The sequence below is a fragment of the Oryx dammah genome, unplaced genomic scaffold (assembly GCF_014754425.2).
Source record: "Oryx dammah isolate SB20612 unplaced genomic scaffold, SCBI_Odam_1.1 HiC_scaffold_24, whole genome shotgun sequence".
In the NCBI taxonomy this organism is placed as follows: Eukaryota; Metazoa; Chordata; class Mammalia; order Artiodactyla; family Bovidae; genus Oryx; species Oryx dammah.
Genome location: NW_024070208.1, coordinates 74,972,735 through 74,995,639, shown reverse-complemented (window position 1 = coordinate 74,995,639; position 22,905 = coordinate 74,972,735). Strand labels below are relative to the sequence as shown.

At 52.9% G+C, this 22,905-nt stretch overlaps 1 protein-coding gene and 1 long non-coding RNA gene across 2 annotated transcripts; one reads left to right on the top strand and one right to left on the bottom strand.

Annotated features, from left to right (window-relative positions):
- Positions 1–1,928: 1,928 nt before the first annotated feature.
- On the top strand, positions 1,929–10,604 carry ZIC5 (Zic family member 5). The gene is made up of 2 exons (XM_040267407.1): positions 1,929–3,567; positions 7,864–10,604. Exons 1-2 carry the CDS (start codon positions 2,088–2,090, stop codon positions 8,304–8,306), a joined length of 1,923 nt encoding a protein of 640 aa, XP_040123341.1. The 5' UTR covers positions 1,929–2,087; the 3' UTR covers positions 8,307–10,604.
- Positions 10,605–18,898: 8,294 nt separating this feature from the next.
- Positions 18,899–22,347, bottom strand: LOC120883342. Its single transcript, XR_005725744.1, has 3 exons — positions 22,244–22,347; positions 19,848–19,997; positions 18,899–19,408 (listed from the first exon to the last, which is right to left on the bottom strand). It is a non-coding gene; the product is annotated as an uncharacterized LOC120883342 (long non-coding RNA).
- Positions 22,348–22,905: the final 558 nt, after the last annotated feature.

The window sequence follows — 22,905 nt, the reverse complement described above, 5'->3', positions numbered from 1 at the left end:
TTCCAAATTAGATGCTTTCTTCATAAACCATTCATAAAGATGACACAGTCCTTCCTTCACCTTGCCTGGGTGGCTTGAGACTTTTTAAGTCTTGGAAAAAAACATTGTGAAAGACTTCTTCCTCTCCAACTACAGATGTGGATTTTGTCTCTGTTGTTTATTAAATTGTTTTCCGTTGTGTTTGCACTCAAGCCTTGCTTATTTCACCTTATTTGAGCTTCACTGAAGCTTAAAGAAAATACCCATTTGAAATCTGATTGTACTATTTTCTTTGTTGGTTTGTCAGTTTCATATGAGTAATGACATTCTCAAAGCTCGCAGGGAAATTCCCTGTTAAACACTGTTCACATCAGTGTGGAATCAGCTCTTTTCAAAATAATTCTTCCCACTTCTCAGGATGATCTCACAGATGGTGGCTTTATGGAGTCTTTTCTTTTTTTTAACTTGGACAGCAAATGAATAAAGTGGGTAACATGTTTTACTGTATCCCAAACGGGGAGGGGGGAATTTTAGTCATGATTTCTTTTTTTTTTAATAATTTTATGTAGGGAAGCAAAAACAATTTAAAAACCTGACTTTAATTTTTGAGCACCATGGCATATGGCAAAATTCTAAGATGTTTTCTTTTTAAAAGCTGAATCACACTTTAGGGCAATAAGAACCCTTAAGTGCGAGGGATGTCACATTTCACTGCCCCCTCCCAAGTGATGCAAGGACCTATTTCTCTCTTCAAAAAGATTTGATAGCAAATCACTTGAAAGGGGGTGAGGCTTACTTTTTTTGAAAGCCAGTTTTTATGGTTTTTCAAGGAAAGCATCTCTCCTGCTTGATGAACTTTTTAGAAAAATGGTAACAGTGTTATTCTATTAGCACATTAAGTACAAAGATACTGCTTGCTTTTAAAATAATTATTTTATTATCTTCAATCTAACTTGTGGTCCTTTCGGAGAAAATGAGGCACCCATATGGACTGCGTTCTGCACCGGAAGGAGAACTTCTGTTTTAAAGATATGGTTTATTTAGCCGCTTCCCCCTGGACAGATGCTGTCTGTCCTGCCCTGCCAGTGTATCTCGGAGAAGCAAAAGTTAGAGTCACTGCCCGATGCCCCTCCCCCTCCGTAGATCTAATTGGAAGTGGCAGATCTAGAACCGATGAGCAGTGAGATTACACTTCGAGCTGACTCCTTTGAACCATGCTGAAAAGGATTCCATGAGCTAAAAAGTCGAGGTAAGACGGTTCCTTTGGGGAAAGATGTATTTTGACTTCACCTGGTATTTTGCAACCAACAGGATTTTAATATCCTTTCTCATTCCATCTACTGTCTGTGAGCCCTCCGCGAGCGCTCTGCAGATCGAGTGCCTTCCCAAATAAGAAGTTTCCACCATCCTGTCCTCGAGCACGATGGAGGCCATACATCTGTTCACCCCCTCCTCCCCTAGAGAGCAGCCCGGCGCTCTTCCAAGGGAGGAGGTAAGAAAGTGTTTGGATGCTGGAAGGGACGCGGTGTGCAGTTAGCGAAGGCTTTTGAAGTTGGGGGCTCCCCCTCCCCTCGCCTTTTGCTCCCCGGAGGTGTCCCCCAACCCAAAGCCGCCTGGCGCCCTTCGGCCGCGTGCCGGCGCACGCTCTCCGCCAGGCGCGTCCTGGGAACGCGGGGCGCTGCGCGCGCAGGCCGGCCACAAACTTTCTGCAAGTGCAACTTGGGCATCCCCGGGGAGGCGGGGACGCGGGGCTCCGGGGGAGGAGGGGGCGCGAAGAGAAAGCGAAGGCGGCCGCGAGCGCGGGGGCGGGTGCCCGCTGGGCCGAAGGCCGGAAAGGGAGCCAATCGGGCAGCCGCGCCTGCTGCCAATCACGCGGCTTCCTCCAATCCCACCCTTGCCATTTCCAAAATCTCGGTCCCACTGTGCAGCTCCGAGGTGGTGTCCGCTCGGCCAATCGCTGGAGGACCGAGTGGGAACGGGAATGAGCGGAGTTAGGAGGCCAGGACAAAGAAGTTAAAGAGCGCCTAACATATACATGGTTTTGAGGGCGGGCCGAGGGGGAAAAAGGTACCCCAGAGAGGGTCCGTGGGTCTGACTGTGTTGCTCTGATGGATCCCCCTTTGAGCAAGAGGAACCCGCCCGCGCCGAGATTAGCGGATCCGGCCGCGGCTCGCGCCTGGCCGCTGCAGAACATGACAGGCTTACCGGCGCTGGCCAGCGCGCCCGCCCACTCCCTGGTCCGCGCCGCGGCCGCGCACCTCCGCCCGCGGGATCCGGGCGCTGACCTCGGCGTGGCCGGCGCTCCGCTCAGACCGGAACACATGGCCCAGGCGAGCGCGCCCGACCCCAGCCCTCCCTCCCAGGCTCTCCCGGCGCCGCCCGAATCCCTGGCGGCCGCCGCCCGCACCGCCGCCTCGGCCGTGCACCCAGGCGCCCGCACCGCCCCTGGCAGCGGGGGCGCCCGCGGCGGGCAGTCCCCCGCGCCCCCGCCCCCGGCCCCTCCTCCTCCTCTCCCCTCCCCTTCGCCCCCTCCCCCAACCCCTCCTCCTCCTACCCCTCCTCCTCCTGCCCTCTCGGGCTACACCACCACCAACAGTGGCGGCGGCGGCAGCAGCGGCAAAGGCCACAGCAGGGACTTCGTCCTCCGGAGGGACCTTTCCGCCACGGCCCCCGCGGCGGCCATGCACGGGGCCCCGCTCGGAGGGGAGCCGCGCTCGGGCCCCGGCTCCCCCCAGCACCCGGCCCCGCCTCCCGCCTCGGGCGGCATGTTCATCTCGGCCAGCGGCACCTACGCGGGCCCGGACGGCGGCGGCGGCGGCGGCGGCGGGGGCCCGGCGCTCTTCCCCTCGCTGCACGAGCCGCCGGGAGGCCCCGGCGGCCACCCGCACCCGCTCAACGGCCAGATGCGCCTGGGGCTGGCGGCTGCCGCTGCGGCGGCAGCGGCGGCGGAGCTATACGGCCGCGCCGAGCCGCCTTTCGCGCCGCGCTCGGGGGACGCGCACTACGGGGCGGTGGCGGCCGCAGCGGCCGCCGCCCTGCACGGATACGGAGCCGTGAACTTAAACCTGAACCTGGCGGCGGCTGCCGCCGCGGCGGCGGCAGCGGCCGCAGCCACCGGACCTGGGCCCCACCTGCAACACCACGCGCCGCCCCCGGCGCCGCCGCCGCCGCCAGCGCCCGCGCAGCAGCCCCCCCACCTCCCGGGGGCGGCCGGGGCCTTCCTGCGCTACATGCGGCAGCCAATCAAGCAGGAGCTGATCTGCAAGTGGATCGACCCCGAGGAGCTGGCCGGGCCGCCGCCGCCGCCCCCGGCCGGCGGCTCCAAGCCCTGCTCCAAAACTTTCGGCACCATGCACGAGCTGGTGAACCACGTCACCGTGGAGCACGTGGGCGGCCCGGAGCAGAGCAGCCACGTCTGCTTCTGGGAGGACTGTCCGCGCGAGGGCAAGCCCTTCAAGGCCAAATACAAGCTCATCAACCATATCCGCGTACACACCGGCGAGAAGCCCTTCCCCTGCCCCTTCCCGGGCTGCGGCAAGGTCTTCGCGCGCTCTGAGAACCTCAAGATCCACAAGCGCACTCATACAGGTGGGTGTCTGTCCCCGGCCGCCGCAGCCGCCGCCGCTTCTGCTGCCGCTTCTGCCTCCGCTTTCTCTTCCTCCTTCGTCTCCTGCTCGCCTTCATTTTTTTGTTTTCCCCTCCTTCCGCTGCTTCTCTTCGCATCTGTATAACCCGGACATGTGACTTCTTGTTTTTCTCTCCCTCCCCCCCCTTTTTTTTTCTATGAATAAGTAATTCGATAGCACACACACAGGCCCCCGCGCTCCGTTCCTACGCGGTCGAGTCTCCAGCGCTCCCCGCAGCCCCCTCCGCCGAGACCGGCCACACGCTCCAGCCCCCGCAGCCGCCGCCACCCCGGAGCAGAAGCCGCCGCCGTCGCCGGATCAGGAAGGCGCCCAGGACGGTCGGCAGCCCCCATCCGCCCGGCCCTTGAAACTTGGGGAGGGCGATGGGGAAGGAGCGCCGAACCGGAGCCGCTCCGGCGGCACTTGCCTCCCCACCGGATGGCAGGCCCCGCGCGGTGTCCGCGCTCCGAAGAGCGGGCGTGCTTGGGGCGCGTGGGGCGGGGGAGGTTAGCGGTGACATCGAGGCCGCAGGGGGGCCAGCTCGGTGTGGCCCTTCCGGGACGGGACAGGGAAGGGGGTCTTGTTCCTTCCGGGCGGAGTGTAGAGTGCGAAAGGAATGCGCCCCCCGGAGACCTTCCCCCTACACACACACGCGCGCACACATCACACGAGCAACAACTTCACACAGCCGTGTAACTTCTGTCCCGCACCCTCAGAGCTGGGACACCCTTGGGCCCTGATGACACAGTCACACTTGCTCATTCACACGCCTTCATACACACCTCTACTCACACGCGCCGTCACACGTTTTATCACACGGGCCCTAGAGGGTGCTGAGAAATTGGTTTCCGTCATTTTGGAGAAAGTTCTCCCGAGAGGAGGACGGGGCGGGCTGCAGAGGCTCCTTGAGGCCCACCGCCCGCTGTGGGGCCCCCTCCCGCCCGCCCCGCCCCTGCCTTAGGTGGGGGGGCGTGCCCCCTTCTGGGGTGAGGGCGGCTGCGGCCTCGGGCGCCGGGTGGGCTCCGGTGGGCCGTGCGCCCCCTTGGAGCGGGCGCGCGCGCTGGGCCGGAGCGCCGATGAGCGCGAGCTCGGTCGGGATTTATAGGGACAGAGGAGATTACCCCTCGGAGGACACTTAAGTAACTGGAGTTTACGTTCGGCAATTACTTGGCTGATTTATCGGCGCGGTGGCGGCGGCGGCGAGGAGGCAGCCGCCAGGCGGGGGCCCCAACGCCTGGCCAGCGGCCGAGGCCGAGGCTACGGGGAGGGGCGGGGAATCTGCGCGAGGAGCCAGACCCGGGGGGCCCGAGGCTGGAGCCCCAGGCCTCGCTCCTGCCGCCGGGACCCGCCAGGCCTCCTGTGGCCTGGCCGATGACCCCAGGCTAGAAGCCCGTTTTCCCCAGAGGCCGGTCTGCCAGCCACGGTGTTTTCTCATCGGGATCGGCCCGCCTTAAGTGATGTTTCCAAAAGGAGGTTTCCCACCAGGCTCGCATAAAACCTCCCCGGCCCCGCTAAGCCAGCGGCTGGCCCCGGGGCCCAGCATTTCCCGACCAGACGGAGGCCTGGGGTTGTGGTGGTGAAGCACCTCTCTCAAGGGGAACGCCCTGACGGGCCCCCGCGACCTCGGGCCCTTGGGGCCTTTTCACCTCCGAGGGGAGGGGACCTTCCCTCGGCGGCCCGGAGGTTGCCCCGGGCTGAGGCCGTGCTCGCCCGGGTCCCGCACGGAGCTGGAAGCTGACGGCGCGCGTGCCGGCCCTCCGGTTCCCCCGGGACGGGCCGCTTCCCGCCCCTCGCCTCAAGGACGCGCCCCCGGGGGCAGGGACCCGGGCCGTTTGGTTTTCGGGTTCCCCGCGCGCAGGACTGCGTCCCCACCCGGCTCGCGGCGGCGGCGGCGGCGTGGGCCTCGCCAGATCCCTGCGGCAGGGATGCGAGCGCCCGCGCGTTGATGCTCGGATCCGCGCTGGGTGCTCTTGGCGGTCCCTGGGCCGCTCAGCCATGGAGCCTTGTGTCCAGCGGGGGCCAGCCCGGACTCCCCTCCCCACGGCAATGCTCTCCCTTTTTGGAGGGGCGGTGGGGGGGGGGGCGGGCAGCTATCCGGGGATCCCGGGACATGCTGATCAAAGGGAATAATCCCCCGACCACTCCAGAAGGCCCGTTTCCTGACCCACGTGCCCCCAATTCCATTTATAACCCTTCTTGGGGCTGGACTCAGAGTTCTCACACATAGCTTCCCTCACTCTCTAAAACCCTATAAGTAGTTAAATTCCGACTTGACCCCACTGTCAGCGTCTGAAATGTAAACACTGGGACCTCTCACCCTTCCTAGTTAGGTAGAATTTGCTCTCCCCCACCTGCCCACCCCGCGAATAAAATAGGCAATTCTATCACCCTTTTGTTTTTTTTTCTATTTTCTTCCTCCATCTCCCCTTGTGCTGGCTTTTCTACCTTTCTTTCCACACGGTATCTGCCTTTTCTGGGCCTGATTCTTAATGCTTCTCTTTATCGTGAGCACTGGTGAAGCTTGCAACGTCCAAGCCGTTTATTCTGCACAATAAATGCTTAGCCTGTGCAGAAACACAATGTTCTAAAAAGCAACATTTGCATAGGGCCAATAAATCCACTTAAGCCTCCATGTTGAAGAAAAGCTGATTATGTTTTTTAGAGGGAAGAATGCTATATTAAGTTAGTATTATCTCCAACTTAAAGTGGAATATAGAAATCAGGACAAATAATCAGTGTTTTGATAAAACTTGATTTCTGTTGCAGCCCCTCTACAGAGAATTTTTAAAGGGTGTCGCTTATCGCATTATGTTGTGTTTTTCCCTCTCTGTAGGCCAATGTAGGAATGAATAATAACTCAATTTTTAAACAATACTTCCAGGTAGGGTAAGTTATGTTACAGGCATCTGAATACTTTTCAGATGTACTAATATATTCTGGCACTGAAGTATATTCATTGATGAAGTTAAAAGAGAGAAAATTACACTGAAATATTTGTATAGGAGAATCCACCACAGAAAATTTATGTACACTAAGCTGTCTTAATAGTTGTTTGGCTTTTTAAAAACAATTTGTTGAAAAACAAGGAAAAGACTGTATCTTATATATCAGCAGAGTAGCTGCTGAAATGTAGAGAACTCCTTTTAAAATCATTTAAATATAAGGAATAAATATATTACTATACCACAGTATGTATAACATTCAATTATGGACTCAAATACATCAAGTTCATGGATACTAAGGTGGGGGGGCGTCATAACTGCTACCTGCTGTCTTTCTGTCCTTGCTTTTTAAGACCAAGGTGTAGAGTGGCTGGGTTATCTAGTTGTCTTCGCATTTCTACTGCCTGCACCCAGGCCTTGTGTGTAAAGGCGCTGTGTTCCTGGGGTGGGTAGGACAGCTTAAAGGGGCAGTGGGCCCAAAGACTCTGATAAATAGCATTTTTTTCCCTGTTTACTATTAAACAGTATGTTAGAAGAAGCCTCTGGCTGAGGTTTGTGGTCTTTATTAATGCTTGTTAAGGTTCTGTTCCGCTAGGGTCTTAACTGCCCAGTAAGTTGTGAGAAGAGCTGGGAGAAGGAAGAGGCCAAGAGCCTATTCTGTGCCCAGCTAGGCTTGTAAAAAAATATAGTGGTCGGATCGTGGTTTTCACAGATGTCTTTATTTCTGGGGAGGAGCGGGGTTTTGGTGTATTGCCTTTCCTTTCCATCAGTGAAATCCTGGGCAACGCTCTGAAACAGAATGCCATTATTATAATTTTACCGATCAATCCCAGTTTACCTTTACTTGAGTATCTATTTATTTTCCTTTTCCTTTTCTTACGGTCTTCACCTAAGCTGTGGCTTTGGAAGTTACTTCAACAGCATTGACCTTGACGGGGGATCTGTTTGAATTTTTGTGTGTGTAGACTTGAGGGGGACAGGATGCAGGTATTTGGGTCCCCGTTGGATTTCAGCATTATTGCCTGATCCAAGCTCTTAGCCCTTCTCGCCTTGACCCCTATGGTACTTCAGGTGGACATCCAGCCTCTTGCAAAACCCAAGTCCAAGGAGAGCCTCCAGGCCAGGGGACACCAGGCCCATTCTGGAAGTATCCCTTCCCTGTAGCATTCTGGAACCTGGGAATTGGGAATTATTAGGCTGGGAGTCGGTCTTCAAGAGAATGGGAAGTTGCATCCTCCTATGTGCTTGAAGATTATTCTCTCAAGTTCAGAGGACTCTGAAGAGCCCCTGTTAACCTCCCCTGTGCTTTCTTGCAGGGGAAAAGCCTTTCAAATGTGAATTTGATGGCTGTGACAGGAAGTTTGCCAACAGCAGCGATCGGAAGAAACATTCCCACGTCCACACCAGCGACAAGCCCTACTACTGCAAGGTCCGGGGCTGCGACAAGTCGTACACCCACCCGAGCTCCCTGAGGAAACACATGAAGATCCACTGCAAGTCCCCGCCGCCTTCTCCGGGAGCCCTGGGCTACTCATCAGCGGGGACTCCAGTGGGCGCCCCCGTGTCCCCTGTGCTAGACCCCACCAGGAGTCGCTCGCGCACTCTGTCCCCTCAGGTGACCAACCTCAATGAGTGGTACGTATGCCAGGCTGGCGGGGCCCCCAGCCACCTGCACGCCCCTTCTAGCAACGGAACCACTTCCGAGTCTGACGACGAGGACATGTACGCGAACCCTGAAGTCGTGCGGACGATACATTAGATTCGATCAGTCGCCATCACCATCAGTAAAGTAATAAGTGGGAGCCCTTGGACCGCATCCTAACCTGAGACAATGCTGAGCCTGAGACAAACCCGACTCAGACTTGCCACCAGGTCTAATTAGCCCTATTTATTTAGTATGAAACCCTATGGTGTTGGTACATTCAATTAATTTAATTAAGATATTTGGGCTTTTTTCCCCCCCTTAGAAAACAAACAGACAAACAACAACAAACCCAACCAAGCTGGACTTGTATGTTGCAGGGGGACAGGACTGGGAGCAAACTGTACCAAGGAAGATAAATGGAGAGATTATAATTCATCGAGACACACTGCCAATGCAATATATGTAGTTCTTTACAAGGGTGAGAAAAAGAGCGTTAAGTCAGCACTCAACACAGCAACAAGGCCCTCTGCACTTCCCGGAGTGCCTCGAGACCGCCTTTGACACCATAATGAAGCCCCTCTGCTTCCCGCTTGGACCCTAATTCTGCAAAGACCTCTTGATTGTAAACCACACACACTTGCTGCATCACCAACAGATCCTGGACTGTACCTGTGTCCGAAAATATTTGTAAAGACCCTTTCAGTTCTAATACTTGTAATTTTTCATTCCCACTCTTTTATTACTGATCTCATCATAACACAGTATTTTTATACAGGATTATTCCTTCAGTACCCTGCTTGTATGATTTTTAAAAAAAGGAGACGCAGCAACCTAGTACATTTCCATGTATTGTGTTACTGTGATTGTTCAAGCAGCTGGAGAGAACTGCTGCAGTAGACAACTGTGAAACTGTGATATTTTATAAAATAGAAGAAATTCAAGTGCTTTTTTTTTTTTAAATCAAAAATCTCAGATGCTGCCTCTTTACTCTGTCTAAACTTCCTGTGTAATAAAAATACTATGTTTTAGGTCATAAGGTCTTGGGATGCCAAAATTCACAGGCACGTGTAAGGAGGGGTGATGTTGGCAACATGCCTATTTTTTAGGAAAGCTGTTGTTTTAAAAAAGGTCAACCCCTCTTTTATACTGTTTATCAACCTTTTAAAAAGTCTTTATTTTTCAACGCTGGAAACTGCATTTTAATGCATTTTCTTCCACCTGAGCATACAAAACTCTATCCCACTTGAAAATGACACTGTATGATTTACACTAAAAGAGGGGAGGGAGTTGCCATACATATTAAAATTGTTAAAAGGTTTATAGCTACCACCAAACACTGATGAATGTGTGACCCTTGCCAGAGCTGTCAAGCTAGGACAAAAAAGGTCAAGGACCTAGGACAATAACTCTTAGTCAATTTATTTTTGGTTGTGGTGCAACACATCTCGTGTGCAAAACGTAGTCCATCATAAACATCATACAAATAGACTAAAGAGCACTAATTTATCCTCAGAGACCCTGAAGACACCCCTTCCCCAGGGTTTGTAGAAATTTGTTTTGTGTGCTGTGAGTGGTTGATGTAGTCTTGTCATTGTTAATAACTTGTATGTGAACACTATTATTTGTACAGTTGAATTAATTTATTTTCAGACATCATCCTTTTTTTTTTCTTTCCCCTGGAAGAGTTCAAAGCACACCAAAGAATTATATTATACATTTTGGTGAGAGATTGTCATTTATGACCTATGATTTATTTTAAAAAAAAAAGAAAGAAAATGGGAAAAATATATTTTTAAGCTTACTTGAATGAACAACGTAATGTGAAAACCAGGACTCTTCCTGCATGTGTCTTTTTTGCATTGTGTTGATGAGATGATATATAGTTTATAGATATATTCTATTACTAGTACAGTGCATGGTGCTGTCACTTTGAAAGCCTTTCAATGTTGTCTTCAGATTGTTATGGTGAATATAAAACATGCAGACCCTCCTTTATTAAGAAAAAGACCAGAAAACTTGAACAGAAAATAATTCTACATCTTTAAAGTTTATTTGATTTTCGTATTCATTTTCAAAGCTTTTTCAAATAGACAAAATAAGATGAGGTATGAACTTTGGGGGGATAATTTATGTGTCGTAAACTTATTCAAACAAAATATTCCTGATTTATAATGAGTTGTTTTATTTATACAACTTTTTCAATGGTAGTTTGCACTATTCTTTATTATGCTACAGGTTTATTTATTATGAAACAAAGGAATATGTATTTTATGTATTTTGCCATGCGTAGGTTAACTCTGCCACAGATTTATTGGTTCCTGATACACTTAAAGTAAAAACTTAAAATGTGTACCTCCAATAGAAAGCAAGAATGATTATGAAGTAAAGAGTTTAATAAAAGTATTCTTCCTATGTATTGCTTATGTTTTACATGATGGCACATCTCTGCCATTCTCTTCCAAACAGAACAGGTTGCTCATGTAGTAATCATTTGGTTCTCTTCCCTCGATCTCTATTTCCTTACCCTCCCCAAGCAATAAAATATGTTTACAGCTTGGTCTAATTTACAATCTAATCTAGAAAGTACAGTATATTTATGAAGACTAAGCCCTGCAGATTGCACAGCACAGTGGCATAAATCTTAGGGGTTACTGCGTGCATTTGTTAAAATTAATAATAGCCTTAGTGATCCTCCTCAGTGGAGAGCTGAAAAGCAAATTTTAGCGTTTCTTTGCTGTCCAGCCTCTTTCTAAAGAAAAAGGGTACAATGAGGAAAAGATGGAGAAAAGCACAAGTGAGATGTTTGCAGACACAAAGAAGCTGAAAGAATCAAGAGCTAAGGTGGGTATGGAGTTCAAAACATCCTGAATGAAGCTCAGTAGTGGGCACCAAACACCTCTTCTATTAGGTGATGGGGATCAGAACCCACTTGTACTGTGGTTTACTTGGAAGTTGAGTGGAGATAAGTAATTCAGTCTTTTGCGGCAGGTGTTATGAAGAAATTTGCTTCATTGCCACAAAATGCCCAAGTGGCTTAGAGTAATAAGATTGGCTGTCCATATTAACAAGGCTGCATCCTTGTTTGTTTTTAAGCTGACTGATACGAAACTGATAAAAAGCAACTAGTCAAAAACAATTGGTAGTAATGTCAATAAACAGTTCTCCAAAAGGTTATAGTGGGTTTGTTTTTTTTTTCAAGTCGGGTTCAGTTAAACGTAAAGGGGAAAACAGGTTGCAAAGGGTTATTTGAAGCCAGATGACAATAACCAGAAGACGAAGGAGAAAAACACTCAAATGAAGTCCCCAATCAATGGAAAAACTTACAGCTCTCTAATGAAGTTTCTCTTGAAAAGAGGGGTGACACAAAGCCACCAAGACATGAATCATTCATGGGAAATATAAAAGATAAAAGATATCTGACAATGAGCAGAACCTTGTATAGAGTGTATAAAACAAGTTTCCCCTTCTTATTTTCTGCTTTAAAACGCACAATCTCCCACTCCCAGCGTCTCTGTCCAGTCTATAGAGTTGAAATTGACCACTGCTCGTCCTGCGCCACTTCAAAGTAATTTAGTCCAGAACGGAAGGCTTGGCGCTTGGACAACCTTCATGGTGTGTTAAGATTTCTATGGCAATTGGCAAGCAAGAGGTTCCCATCTGAATATGTCTCAAAGAAAGCCACTATTGACACTAAGTTGGCTATCATCAAAGACTTTATCTTTCCTAGGCAAAACGTGGCCCTCGAGGCCCTCGCAAACACTGTTTAAATCATCTACCTTTGTTTTCCAGGCTAGGAGGCTCTTCAAACACAGGAGTGTTTGCTGTTTATGTGTGTTTCCCCCCATTTAGGATGCTTTTTGGTAAAGCTAATGCTCCTAAATGCTGAAGTACAGAGTAAGAGCTGGAGGACAGGCATTATATTCTTTTAAAGAGATGGAGATGACCACACAAGGGGGATAGGAAAAGAGGAGGCCCAAATTCCTTGAAAGCCAAGTCAGAACTGATCTGTGACATCACAGTTTTGCCATTTATCCCAAATACCACATTTAGAAGCTTTCAGAGACCATAGCGGTTCTCTATCCATCTATCTATCATCTATCTCTTTATGAAAAGCAACAAGAGATGTTCACCTGAACTATTTGTTATTCCAGTTTGGCTGGGAACTACAACTGGGGTGGCAGCTGCAGAGAAAATTTGATTTCTCAAGTGGTCACCTTAAGTCACAGGAAAAGCAAGCTGCACAGAGAAACGAAACAACCCAGACATACAGTAATACTGTCAGCCGGTCACACCACACTGCCCACTGGTCCCTCCACCAGCAGTCTACCGAAACAGACACATGGCCAGGAAAGCCATCCTTCCAGGGATGGAAGGTTGGGAAGGAGGTCCACGGTGACAGGGCCCTGGGGTGGCCAGCACACTTGCCCTCTGTGAAGAAAATCTTGCAAAAAACTCAGACTCTTGTCATCTCCCACGCCCACTCACACTTCGGAGCACACATTCACACAGGCGAGTGCCTAAGCAGGCACAGAGAAGTTCAAAGGCGTGTTCTTTGAAATTCAAAGTACTGCTTTTATGGTACATCCACACTGAGCGTAGGCATTGCTATGGCAATGGGCAGGGCCAGGGGAGTCTGGCAGGAGGGTCCACAGTATTGGAGACACTCTATTAAGATACAGTTGCAGTGACCTTTCCTTTCATGCCAAATTAGCTCCCTCGATTTTCACCTGATCAGAAATACATATTCCATATCGCACTGCCTAGATGTAACATTATATATGTACAGACATATATGTATCTTTCCATCCACTTTGTTTGTTAAGATTCCCCCTTAGAATCTCCCAGCTTGAGAGAAAGGAGAAAGAATGAGAGGAGGAGAGAAAGGCCGGTGGGGGTGGGTGATGGCAGAGGCGGGGGCGGGGTGGAGGGGGGCAGGGAGGGGGCAGGGGGGGGCCAGGAGCGCCTCCGCCCGGGCTCCTCTTCCTTCTCTCTCCACCTAAGTACTTTTATTTGCAGAGCGATTGTTCTTTGTTTATTTAATACAAGTACTGTGTGAATGGTGAAAAATAAACACGATGAAAAATAACCAAACAGATGATTCCTCCGAGTGAAAAAGCCCGGACTTAATAAAAGTGCGAAGCAGTCACCGCTGAATGAGAAACCCTTTGAAGTGGAACTTATTATAGGAGGAATACTTCGGGGTTGCCTTAACGACGCCGCTGAATCGAAAGCGCTCGCCTTTGTCAGCGATTTGTTCTCCTTTGCTGGGGTGCCCGCAGAAATTACTTACATGGGCTGCCTTAACATGCAGCCTGCAAATCAGTAACCTTGCAGCTCAGACTTGAAGACGCCACTGGGCCACGGACAAAAAAGAAGTCGGGGGAAACGCACCAACCTTTCACGCCGGGTCTCCGCGGACGGGGGCACACCGGGCGGGATGGGGGCGGCAGATAATAAGTTGTCTTACAACGGCCCCCATCCTCGGTCCCCACCCCCACCCAACGCCGACCCCTGAGCCCAAGCCCGGGCCCCCCACCCCCGGCGGCCGGGGAAGCTCCGGCCTCACCCGGGCACTCCAGCGAGGGGCGCTCTCCCGCGCGCGGGCCGGGCCTGGGACGTTCCCAGCGGCCCGGGCCATATTTAATAAGGGTCGTTTATCACCCAGGCGCTTTGAAGGGTCGCCTCCAGCCCTGCGCCCATTAGAAAGGCGGAGGTGACATTTAAACTCCGTTTTCAAGGCTCGCGGGGGGATTTCAATGAAAAGGCAACTCGTTTGTCTTATGAGCCTGGAAACAACCCCCTTCTCGCTCCTTTTGACCACATGGCATAACTCAAAAACAATAGTTCAAAAGTGAAATGGCATCGCGGCGTTCACTGAGAGACAGGCCCCCATCTAGCACCAGAGAAAAGAGGGAGCCCGCAAGACAATGTGCTTTTTGTGTCTGACTCTGTCACAAGGATTGTGTTGTTTGCTTTGGAGGCTGCGCCTGTTACATTTTCCTGAAAGTGCTTGTGTTAAACAAGAGTTATAAGTCATCCCAAACAACAAACATTTTGATTTTCTTTGCCTAAAGGGCTTTCCCTGGCTATGGGTACCGTGAAAAAATAATGTCCTTGCTGAGAAAGGAACACCAGTAGTAGCATTAGAAGCGGGCGCATTAAATATTGAATGACATGGGGAAAAAGAGCTTGTCGAGGGGGCACTCAGCCTTAAAGTCTTTCTTCAACTTTGTCTCCGCTGGCTGCTGGACTATTTAAGATGGTATTAATTAAGGCGGCTTCGGGTGACGCCGAGCCCGCCGGCCCCTCGGCCGCCCTCCGTCAATGGGCCTGTGTCCCCGCGCTCTGCTCACGCGTTGGCTGGGCCGAGTGCAAATGTCACTTCTCATTTGGAGGCTGAAGTGAAGGGCCCATCCTGCATTAAGGGCGGCAGGGATGTAGTCGGCAGCAGGCGTTAAAGGAATACGAGGGGCTGGGGGCCGGGGGCGGGGAGGCGGGGACGAAATGGGAACAGCTGCCCTGGGCCAGGGACGAGCGCCCGCCGCCGGTGTGCACGGCTTTGGGCACCTTTCAGAGAGGGTTGTTCGGCAAACACCGGCCGCGCGGGCCTCGCTGGGCCGGGACACCCACGCTCTCTTCCAAAGTCTCCTCTTGTGTGGGGACCATCTACACCTCAGCCCTCCAAAACTCGAGTAGGCAGTCTGGCGGGGCGTTCTCTTACGAACGGGGTAGCTTCTGCAAAGAAAGACAAAGGCCTGGCGCAAACCGGCTTCTTTCCCGGCTTCCTCCTCCCCCACTCCCGCCCCTTCGCGGATCACAAATAAAGCCCCCAACGGCCTCGGCCCAGGACCTCCTATCCAGTTTTACAGACGGTCAAACTGAGACCTCAGGCCAGGCTCAGGGTTTCTTGTCCGTTTTCCCGCTAAAGAGTGGAAAGCAAGACCCTCATGGAGACCGAAGACCCAGACAAGGGAGGAGCTCTGTTTAAGGGTGCCAACATCCACGCCAAAGATCCCCTTCTCCTCAGTCCCAGGCATTTGATTGAAAGCAAATGGAAGTTGGTTTCAGCAGCTGGAAATTCCTAACACTAAAAAAAAAAAAAAAAGAACCTTTACTGCCAACTAACTGTGGCATAAACGCAGTGCATGTTTTAAGAAACTCTATCAGTTCTCCATGAGGAGAGACGAGACTTGGCTGCGGAGAAAGGGGCAGAAGACTCTGGGGGATTGATTTCTGCAGCCAGATTGCCCCCATGAGGGCCCATGAGTTCCTGATGTGGGGCTCCAGATGGACATGGACCTTCTCTTTTATCACAAGAGATATCCCACCCTTGGAGGTGGGAAGAAACTCAGTTAAGTGGTCTTTCCTGTGTCTGTGTGTGTGAGAGAGAGACAGAGAGAGGGGTTTGGACCCTAAATGTCCTGCACAGGCGTCTAGCACCCTTAACTCTGGATTCATTTGCATTATCTGATTCTCCTGGGGATGTGCCCCTCAAGAGCTCCCTGGGTCCTCCGAGTAAGGCGAGGTCACATTTCCCAGAAAGCCATGCTGCAGGAGAATTAGTTCGAGCCAGGGGGCGGGTATGGGTAGCTGGGATCTGTCTGCCTGGAGACTCGAGCCTGCGGCCTGCACCCTCCGCCTCTTCGGGAGCTGGAGGCGTTGCTCTAGGGTGGGGAGCCGCCTGGTGGGGGCCGAGGTGGGCGGTGGGGAGGAGAGGGGCTGGGCCAGACCAGCCCCCCCGCCCCCTCGCGCAACAGGTCTGCAAAACCTGACACGGGGGCTCACGTGCTCAGCCGCTGACCTGGGACGTCTTTCTTCATCTCTTTTTTTTCGGTCCCCTTCTTCCTGACTCTACTTTTTTTTTTTTTTTTTTTGCACAAACAGGTCCCAGGTCAGGGCAAGGGATGCAAAAACGTGGCCTTTAGGCCCGGTACACACTGTCCAGGGCGGCGCGTACACACACACACACACACTCGCTCAGGCACAACTAGCCCCCCGCGCCCCTCCCCCGCCCCGGCACTGGGCACACGCCCGGGCTCCAGGCACCTTGCCAAGAACGCGCGAGCACCCTGCGTGGCACACTGGCTGAAGTTCCTCCACGAAGTGGCGGGGGTGGGGTAAGGAGGGAGGGGGTGGGCGGCGGTGGGCGCCGCCGACTGCTGGCGGGTGCGCACAAGTTCAGTGCTTAACTTCCCGCTCCTAATGAGACCCGAGATCCCTTTGGAGAGGCCCTCGGGAGCCGGCGGCGGGGCTGGGAGTGGCGTGGGTAAGCTGGCCGGCGCGGGGCGCGGGCGGCGGGGCACGAGGGCGCGACAGGAGGAGGGCGCGAGGGTGCCCGCGGCCGACCGGGCGCTCCGAGAAGTCAGCGCGAGCAGCTGTGACTTCACCTATTAGCCCCGATGTCTTTCCGAGGAGCCTGGTGGAGTTAAACAGCCCACAATGGGCGCTCTGGGGCGCCTCCAGCCTGACCTCCACCCGGGTTTAATAGTTTCATAGGAACTTCATTAAATCAATTACTTAGTGAGCACATCATCATTTATTTGTAATTAGCAGCGAGGAGCGCGTTCTCTCCCCCAGCCCCGCAGCCCGGGTCCCAGCGGGGTTGGCGGAGTTGTGCAAGGACTTTTGTTTGCTCGAGTGTTGACTCCCGGCATTATTCGGCCCCGGTAATCTTTACGTCTTAATCTAGCATTCAGGGGGCGAAAGGAAAACAAACAGGGCGCAGGCCAGAGGCCAGCCCTGCGGTCCCGGCCGCGCGCGCAGGGCGCGTCCCCGCCGCACCCTCTCCATCCCGCGGAGAAGGCGAGGGACCCCACGGGGCAGCTGGAGGGGAATGAGGCAGGCCAGGGTTCTGGGAGGGCGGAAGCTCAGAAAGAAAGTGGAGAAGGAAGAAGAGGTGAAGGAGCGAAAAGAGGGAACCCGGAGCCGGAAAGCACGTCCCGCAAAGCGAGCGCAGTAAAGAAACGTCCAGGCTCGTGCGCGTGTGCCGGCGGCGTCGGCGGGAGAGTGCGTGTGTGCACGTGTGTGCGCGCGCAGGGTGTGCGTGAACTCACATCCATTTCAACTGCTGGGGACAGGGCGGAGAGAGGCGAGCGCCAGCGGGAGGTGCCGGCCTGGCGTGCCTGGGCACAGCTCGCTGGGTGTCCGAGCTGCCAAAGGGCTTGCATTTGGGGGAGACTGCAGCCCGGGGCGCAGCTCCATCGCAGCCCACAAATAACGAGCGAGTGGTTAGCGATCGGGAGCGGGTGGGGTGGGTGTTGCTGAAAGCCGGGCCCGAACCTGCGCGTGCGGAGAGACGCAAGTCGTGGCCCCGCGAGGAGTTGTTGATTCGTTTCGGGTGTAACTGTCGTTCCCCATCGTCGCGGCGCCGGCCGAGAAGCCGGCGGATCGTGGGGGTCTTGGCTGCCGGGGCCAGAAACGTGGGCGACGCTGAAACGTCGCCGCGTCCCCCGCCTGGCACCCGATTTCCGCTCGCGGTTTCAGAAGTCCCTCCGGCACAGGAAACGCTCACGCTTGACTACAGCGGGAGATCCCAGCGCAGGAAATAGGGGGGGTGGCGGGGGAGGCGAGGGGTCACTGACGATCTGGCTCGGGTTCTCAGGAGCCCGCCAGTGTGCACAGCTCAGAGGTTAGCAACCGGCTCGTGGTACCCCCTCCCTCCCCCCACCCCAGGAGTGGGCTTTCAGAAGCAGCCCTGATCCCAGAGGGTCCCTGAGGTTCGTCTCCCAGGTGGCCCTCCTGTCTGAATTTTTGAGGAGAGGGTCTTGAATTTCTCCACCGGCTTTTGTGGCCAGGCCTGTTTAATCCAGGTTGGTATCTGGAGGCTCCGTGAAGGCAGTGGTTTTTACCGTTGGCTCAGTGTGGACGCAGAGAGAACCTGGTGAGTCAGTGGGTGGGGGCTTGGTGACAGACGAGATCTGTCCTGGGGGGAGTGGGGAGGGAGGCTGAGGGTGGCCCCAGGGCCTGGCTGTGGTGGTTTCCTGGGAGTGGCAGCTTTGTTTGCCTGGGACCTACAGGTGGGCTCTCCTGGGGCTTCCAGCTGGGAGAGCCTGTACTCATGACACCACCTTGAGGTGCAGAGATCCCCACGGACACCCACCCCCCCCACCCCCACTGATGCTGATCCACCCTGGATTATCTGAGAACTTGGGTCAGCCCGATAAACAGGAAGTGTATCCAGAAAACAGCCTGCCATCCCCTGGCAGGGTGGCCATGGGGAGAAGGACCTTTTAAAATAGAAGAGCACTTTGCAACTTGGCATACTTCTTCCCACCCCCCAAGGCGATCCACGCTGAAGTAGTCAAAACGGTCAGGCTTCCAGAAGGATTACCAGCCAAAGCAAATATGTATGCATAAAGCAAAACACAATCTTCTCACACATATCTCCAAACACTGTAAACACCAGCTCTCCTTAGAACCTGTTGGCCATGTTTCTGCTCTGATATAATGAATACTTATGCAGGTTAAATGTATGTTTGATCCTTCAAGACTATACACATACAGACACAGAGTTCCAGCACGTTTAAATCCAACCTTGCATATGATCAGGGCCTACCCATCCCATCTAACCAAATTTTGGCACAGCCTTGAAGGAAGCAAAACTGAGAGAGACTCCTTTTGAAATTAACAGTAACATGGAATTCACCCCTGACTTGTCTCTCTCTGCTTCTTCCCCTCAACCTTGTGGCGACCCTCCCCCACCCTCCCCCAGCTTCAACAACATTTAATAAAACAGCATCATCTTAGGGAGGAAAGCCAGTGAGTCAGGCAAGCACTTTATGAGCTGGCAGTGACTTGGGTGAAGCAGCTGATGTAAAAAACCTGGATGCTTGGGCTGCAAAGTTCTCCTAGATAGGCAGATCTGGCTTCTCTCTGCCTGCTCCAGGTCCTGACAGTTTCAAGCCCATCAGCTGGCTCACATTGCACACTCTGTTCTGCTTCTGTCTTTGCTCGGTCGCGTGTCATGGACACCCGGCCCCATCCAAGGCCCTGGCTTCACAGTGGGAGCCCTGCATTTGCTCCCCACCTCCTTCCAGTGGGCCTTCTCTGGCAGGTATAGGACCCTTCAAGCCCACTCCCCTATTTGTCTGGGGTCCCTCGCCCTTGGGCCCATCACCCTGAAAACGAAAAGAAGTCTGCTCACATTGTGTTCTTGTCCCCGTGGAGGGCTCTGAACAGGCTAGTCCCTCACCAGACGCAGGATGCCTCTTCCTGACCTGCAGGGAGAAGAGAGCTGGCCGTGACAGACTGTAGATGCAAAGCTGACCGAGGCCCGTGTGACTGACCCGGAAGCTCCCGGGAGCCTGCTCTGGGGTAATGGGACGTCAGGGAATTTTAAGGGAAGGCCACGGGATACTTGGAACTGCGGAGCTTATGCCAACTGTTTGTCTCCTTGTTGACTGCCCTGGCCATGTCTTACATAAACTGATCCCAAAGCAGCAAGCATTAGAAAACCTGTGTTCAAGGTCGAGTGTCTGCTGTGTTACTGAGAAGTATCTGGGCACCCCTTTCTGCCTTCAGACCTGACGGCATGGGTGGTCCCCTGTGTATCTGTGAGGGGCAAAATCATGATGTGATTTGCGGCAAGTGCAGGCAAACGCTGCAGTCCGGCAAGTGCCATCCCCCCCGGCCCCCCGCTGACGCCATTTTCCTCACCTTTTACTTTCTAGACCTTTCTATCGACCGCATAAATCCAAGGGCTGAGGTGGTCCAGAGGTAGAAACATGCCTTGAAAAGAACCAGCGTCCTTGGCCACTGGCAAGGAGACTGGGGTGTTGAGTTAGATTCCTCCAATCTGAAGAATGCCTGTTAGGAAGGGGCAGAGGAATGGTATCATGAAAAATATCCTTCCGGCTTCTTACATTCCTTTAATGGGAAGGCTTCCGTGGACTGCATGCCTGTCTGGAGAATTGTAGACATAAAACTTCCCATTTCTTTAAGAGCAAAGGAAGCCAGCGTGGGCCCTGGGGGAGCTGGGGGCAGCCTCCCTCCAAGGCCCTGGGAGGCCGCTGTGGGCCTGTGGAGACGGCGGAGGGCGGAGAACTCATGTCCATTTCTCACGTGCTTTTCTCTCCCTGTTTAAAACATGCTGGTAGAATACGTGTGACATAAAACTTACCATCTGAACCATTTTTAAATATACAGTTTTGTGACCTTAAGTACATTTACACTGGTGTGCAGCTGTCAACATCATCCATTTCTGGACCATTTTCATCTTCCCAAACAAACTCTGTCCCCATTAAGCACTAACCTCCCATCCCCCTCCAGCCACTGATAACCTCTGTTGCACTTCCTCTCCTCCTTTTCATGACTCCAATCCTTTACATGACTGAGTAGTGTTCCAATGCATGGATCCATAACATTTTGTTTACCTGTCAATGGACCTTTGTGGTGTTTCCACCTTTTGGCTATTGTGAATAACGCTGCTAGGAACATGGGTGTCCTCACAGGCCTTTATATGTACCTATGCACCTGTGTATTATACTTTTCTGTGAACAGAAGGAAAACACTTTAAAGGGGAGCTTCAGCCAAGAATTGAGAATATCTGATTTCTCACTTGGATCTGGTTTTCTAAGGTCAACAAAGTGCAGCTGGATCTCAAGGAGTATTAAAGCATTGTTTTCCAGTTCCGTGGTATTCCCATCTGTGTGTGTGTGTGTGTGTGTGTGTGTGTCTGGCCCTACCCAGTGCTGTTGCTTCAGAGGAACTATTAACACATTAATATTATCAATAGCAGGCAGTGCCTGAACCATTAGGGATTTATGAAAACATCTGAAGCAAGTCGTTTCAAAGCGCTGATTTGTTTTATAGTCAGTATTACATTTTATGACAGGCTCTTTTGCCAGCAAAATGAGCGTTCCGGCATCACACACAGTTCAGTAGACGGAAACCACTGCCCTGCAAATTCGTGTTCCAGATTCCTTGGGGAGCTTCTGCACTTTGCAGACAAATACTGACCCTTTGCTAAAGGGTCGGCCCGGAACCAGATAGCAAACTCCACCCCCTCTTGCAATTTTAGCCGTAGAAAAACTATGGCTGCTTTTTCTCTTTCTCACTTCTCTCAAAGCTCAAGAAGCAAGCCAGGATCCAGTAGCCCAAGGCCAGACATTTTCCTGGCCGCCTCTACTTTTCCGTTAGATTGATTTTGCCCTTGATTTGCCAGTTTCACTGGGCAAGCTCTCTAGATCTGGGGAAGTCGTTTCAGCCCCGCTTAGAACCGTGGGGGAAGGTGCTTAAGGTGTCCCCTGGAGGAGACGGATGGGTGTCGCTCAGCTCCCCATTCCAACCCGTGCCACCTCCACCCCACCCCCAGTGGCCACCGAAAGAGGAGATGGCATTGTGCGGTGGGGGGAGGGGCGGAAGTGGGGGAGGGGCGCGAGGTTGGGGGAGGGCGAGAGCACACCGACCCCCTGCACCCCCACCCCAAAGCTGGGCTTTGTGGGTCTCCTCCTAAGGTCCCCTCTCTGGGACAGGACACCGCACTAGAAAGTTCCCTCTCTGCGTTCCCAGGGAGCGGGGTTTGTAATATTTTACAGCAGCTGTTTAACATTTCCCTACCTAGTTATTAAACACGAAAGGGAGTAAATTAAAACGGCAAAGTAAAATGAAATAAAAGGCGTCTTTTCTTTCTGTAAAGAGACAACACCTAATTAAGGAATATTTGAATCCCACAAAAATGCAGACTCTCACGGATGACATAAAACTTTTTTTTAAACCGGGAACGAAACTCCAGAAAACTGGGTAACCGGCCCAAGACGGGAGTCCCTTCCAACACAAAGCGCCTTCCTCCCGGGACCCTGGGCCTGGCCGCCCCCGCTCCTCTCCAGGGTCCAGGGCGGTCGGTTGGCTCCTGGGGTTCCAGCTGGGGGGAGGGCCCCTCCCCCACGGCCCTCGGGCCTCGCTTCCCTCTCCGTTTCCCGCTCTCCTCCCCTCCCGACTCAGTTGCATTTTTTTGTTGTTGTTTTGCAACTCTCTCTCTCTCTCTGGGTTTCCCATCTTTTCGGGCAGCCCGCCCCCATCATCTCCGCCTCCCAGAGCTGCGAGAGCGGTACCTTTTTGCCTTTTTTTCCTCCTCGGCTCTTAATCTGGTTCTCGATTAGATAACAGAGGCTTTGCTCTCCGTCGGCGCGATTCCGCCCTGGGGGCCCAATTCGGCCCCGGCCGGCCCTAACCCCTCCCTCCTGCCCTGGGTGTGGGCTCCCCGGCCCGCCGGAAGCTTGGCTTTGACCTTTGCCCTCCGCCCCCCTCTCCTTCGGGGACACCCCCGCCGCACCTGCCCCAGACCAGACTCAGGCAGTGTCAGGGGTACGCAGCTACAAGGCTTTGGAAGAAGCGGGCTCAGCTCCGGCTGGAAACCTGCCTCCTGCCTCGGTCCGGCTCTGCCGGGCTTTCCTGCCGCAGGCAGAGACCAGGAGCATCCGTGGCCAGGCCCGAAGTCTTCCCTTCGTACCTGCTCAATCTCTTCGCTCTCCGGGTACTCTTCCAGGAGAGTGTCTCCTTTAGTCCTAGCTTCCAGGAGAAAGAAAACTATGGGGATTAAGAAAATATGGATTAAGGTGTCTTGAAATGTCTACAAGTTAAAGAGATTCACAGTCACACTTCACCCCAGGTTTGCCTTTCTGGGATAATGATTTTAGGATTTTGATAGTTTAAATCTTCCCCCAACATCACAATGCATAGGATAGAGCCAGAGCTGCCCAGATTCCTGCTTATT

Excerpts from the sequence above, each read along its gene's own strand:
- ZIC5 (XM_040267407.1), top strand. The coding sequence starts at position 2,088 with ATGGATCCCCCTTTGAGCAAGAGGAACCCGCCCGCGCCGAGATTAGCG. Across the intron at positions 3,568-7,863 it reads CCACAAGCGCACTCATACAG|GGGAAAAGCCTTTCAAATGT; the intron begins GTGGGTGTCTGT and ends GCTTTCTTGCAG.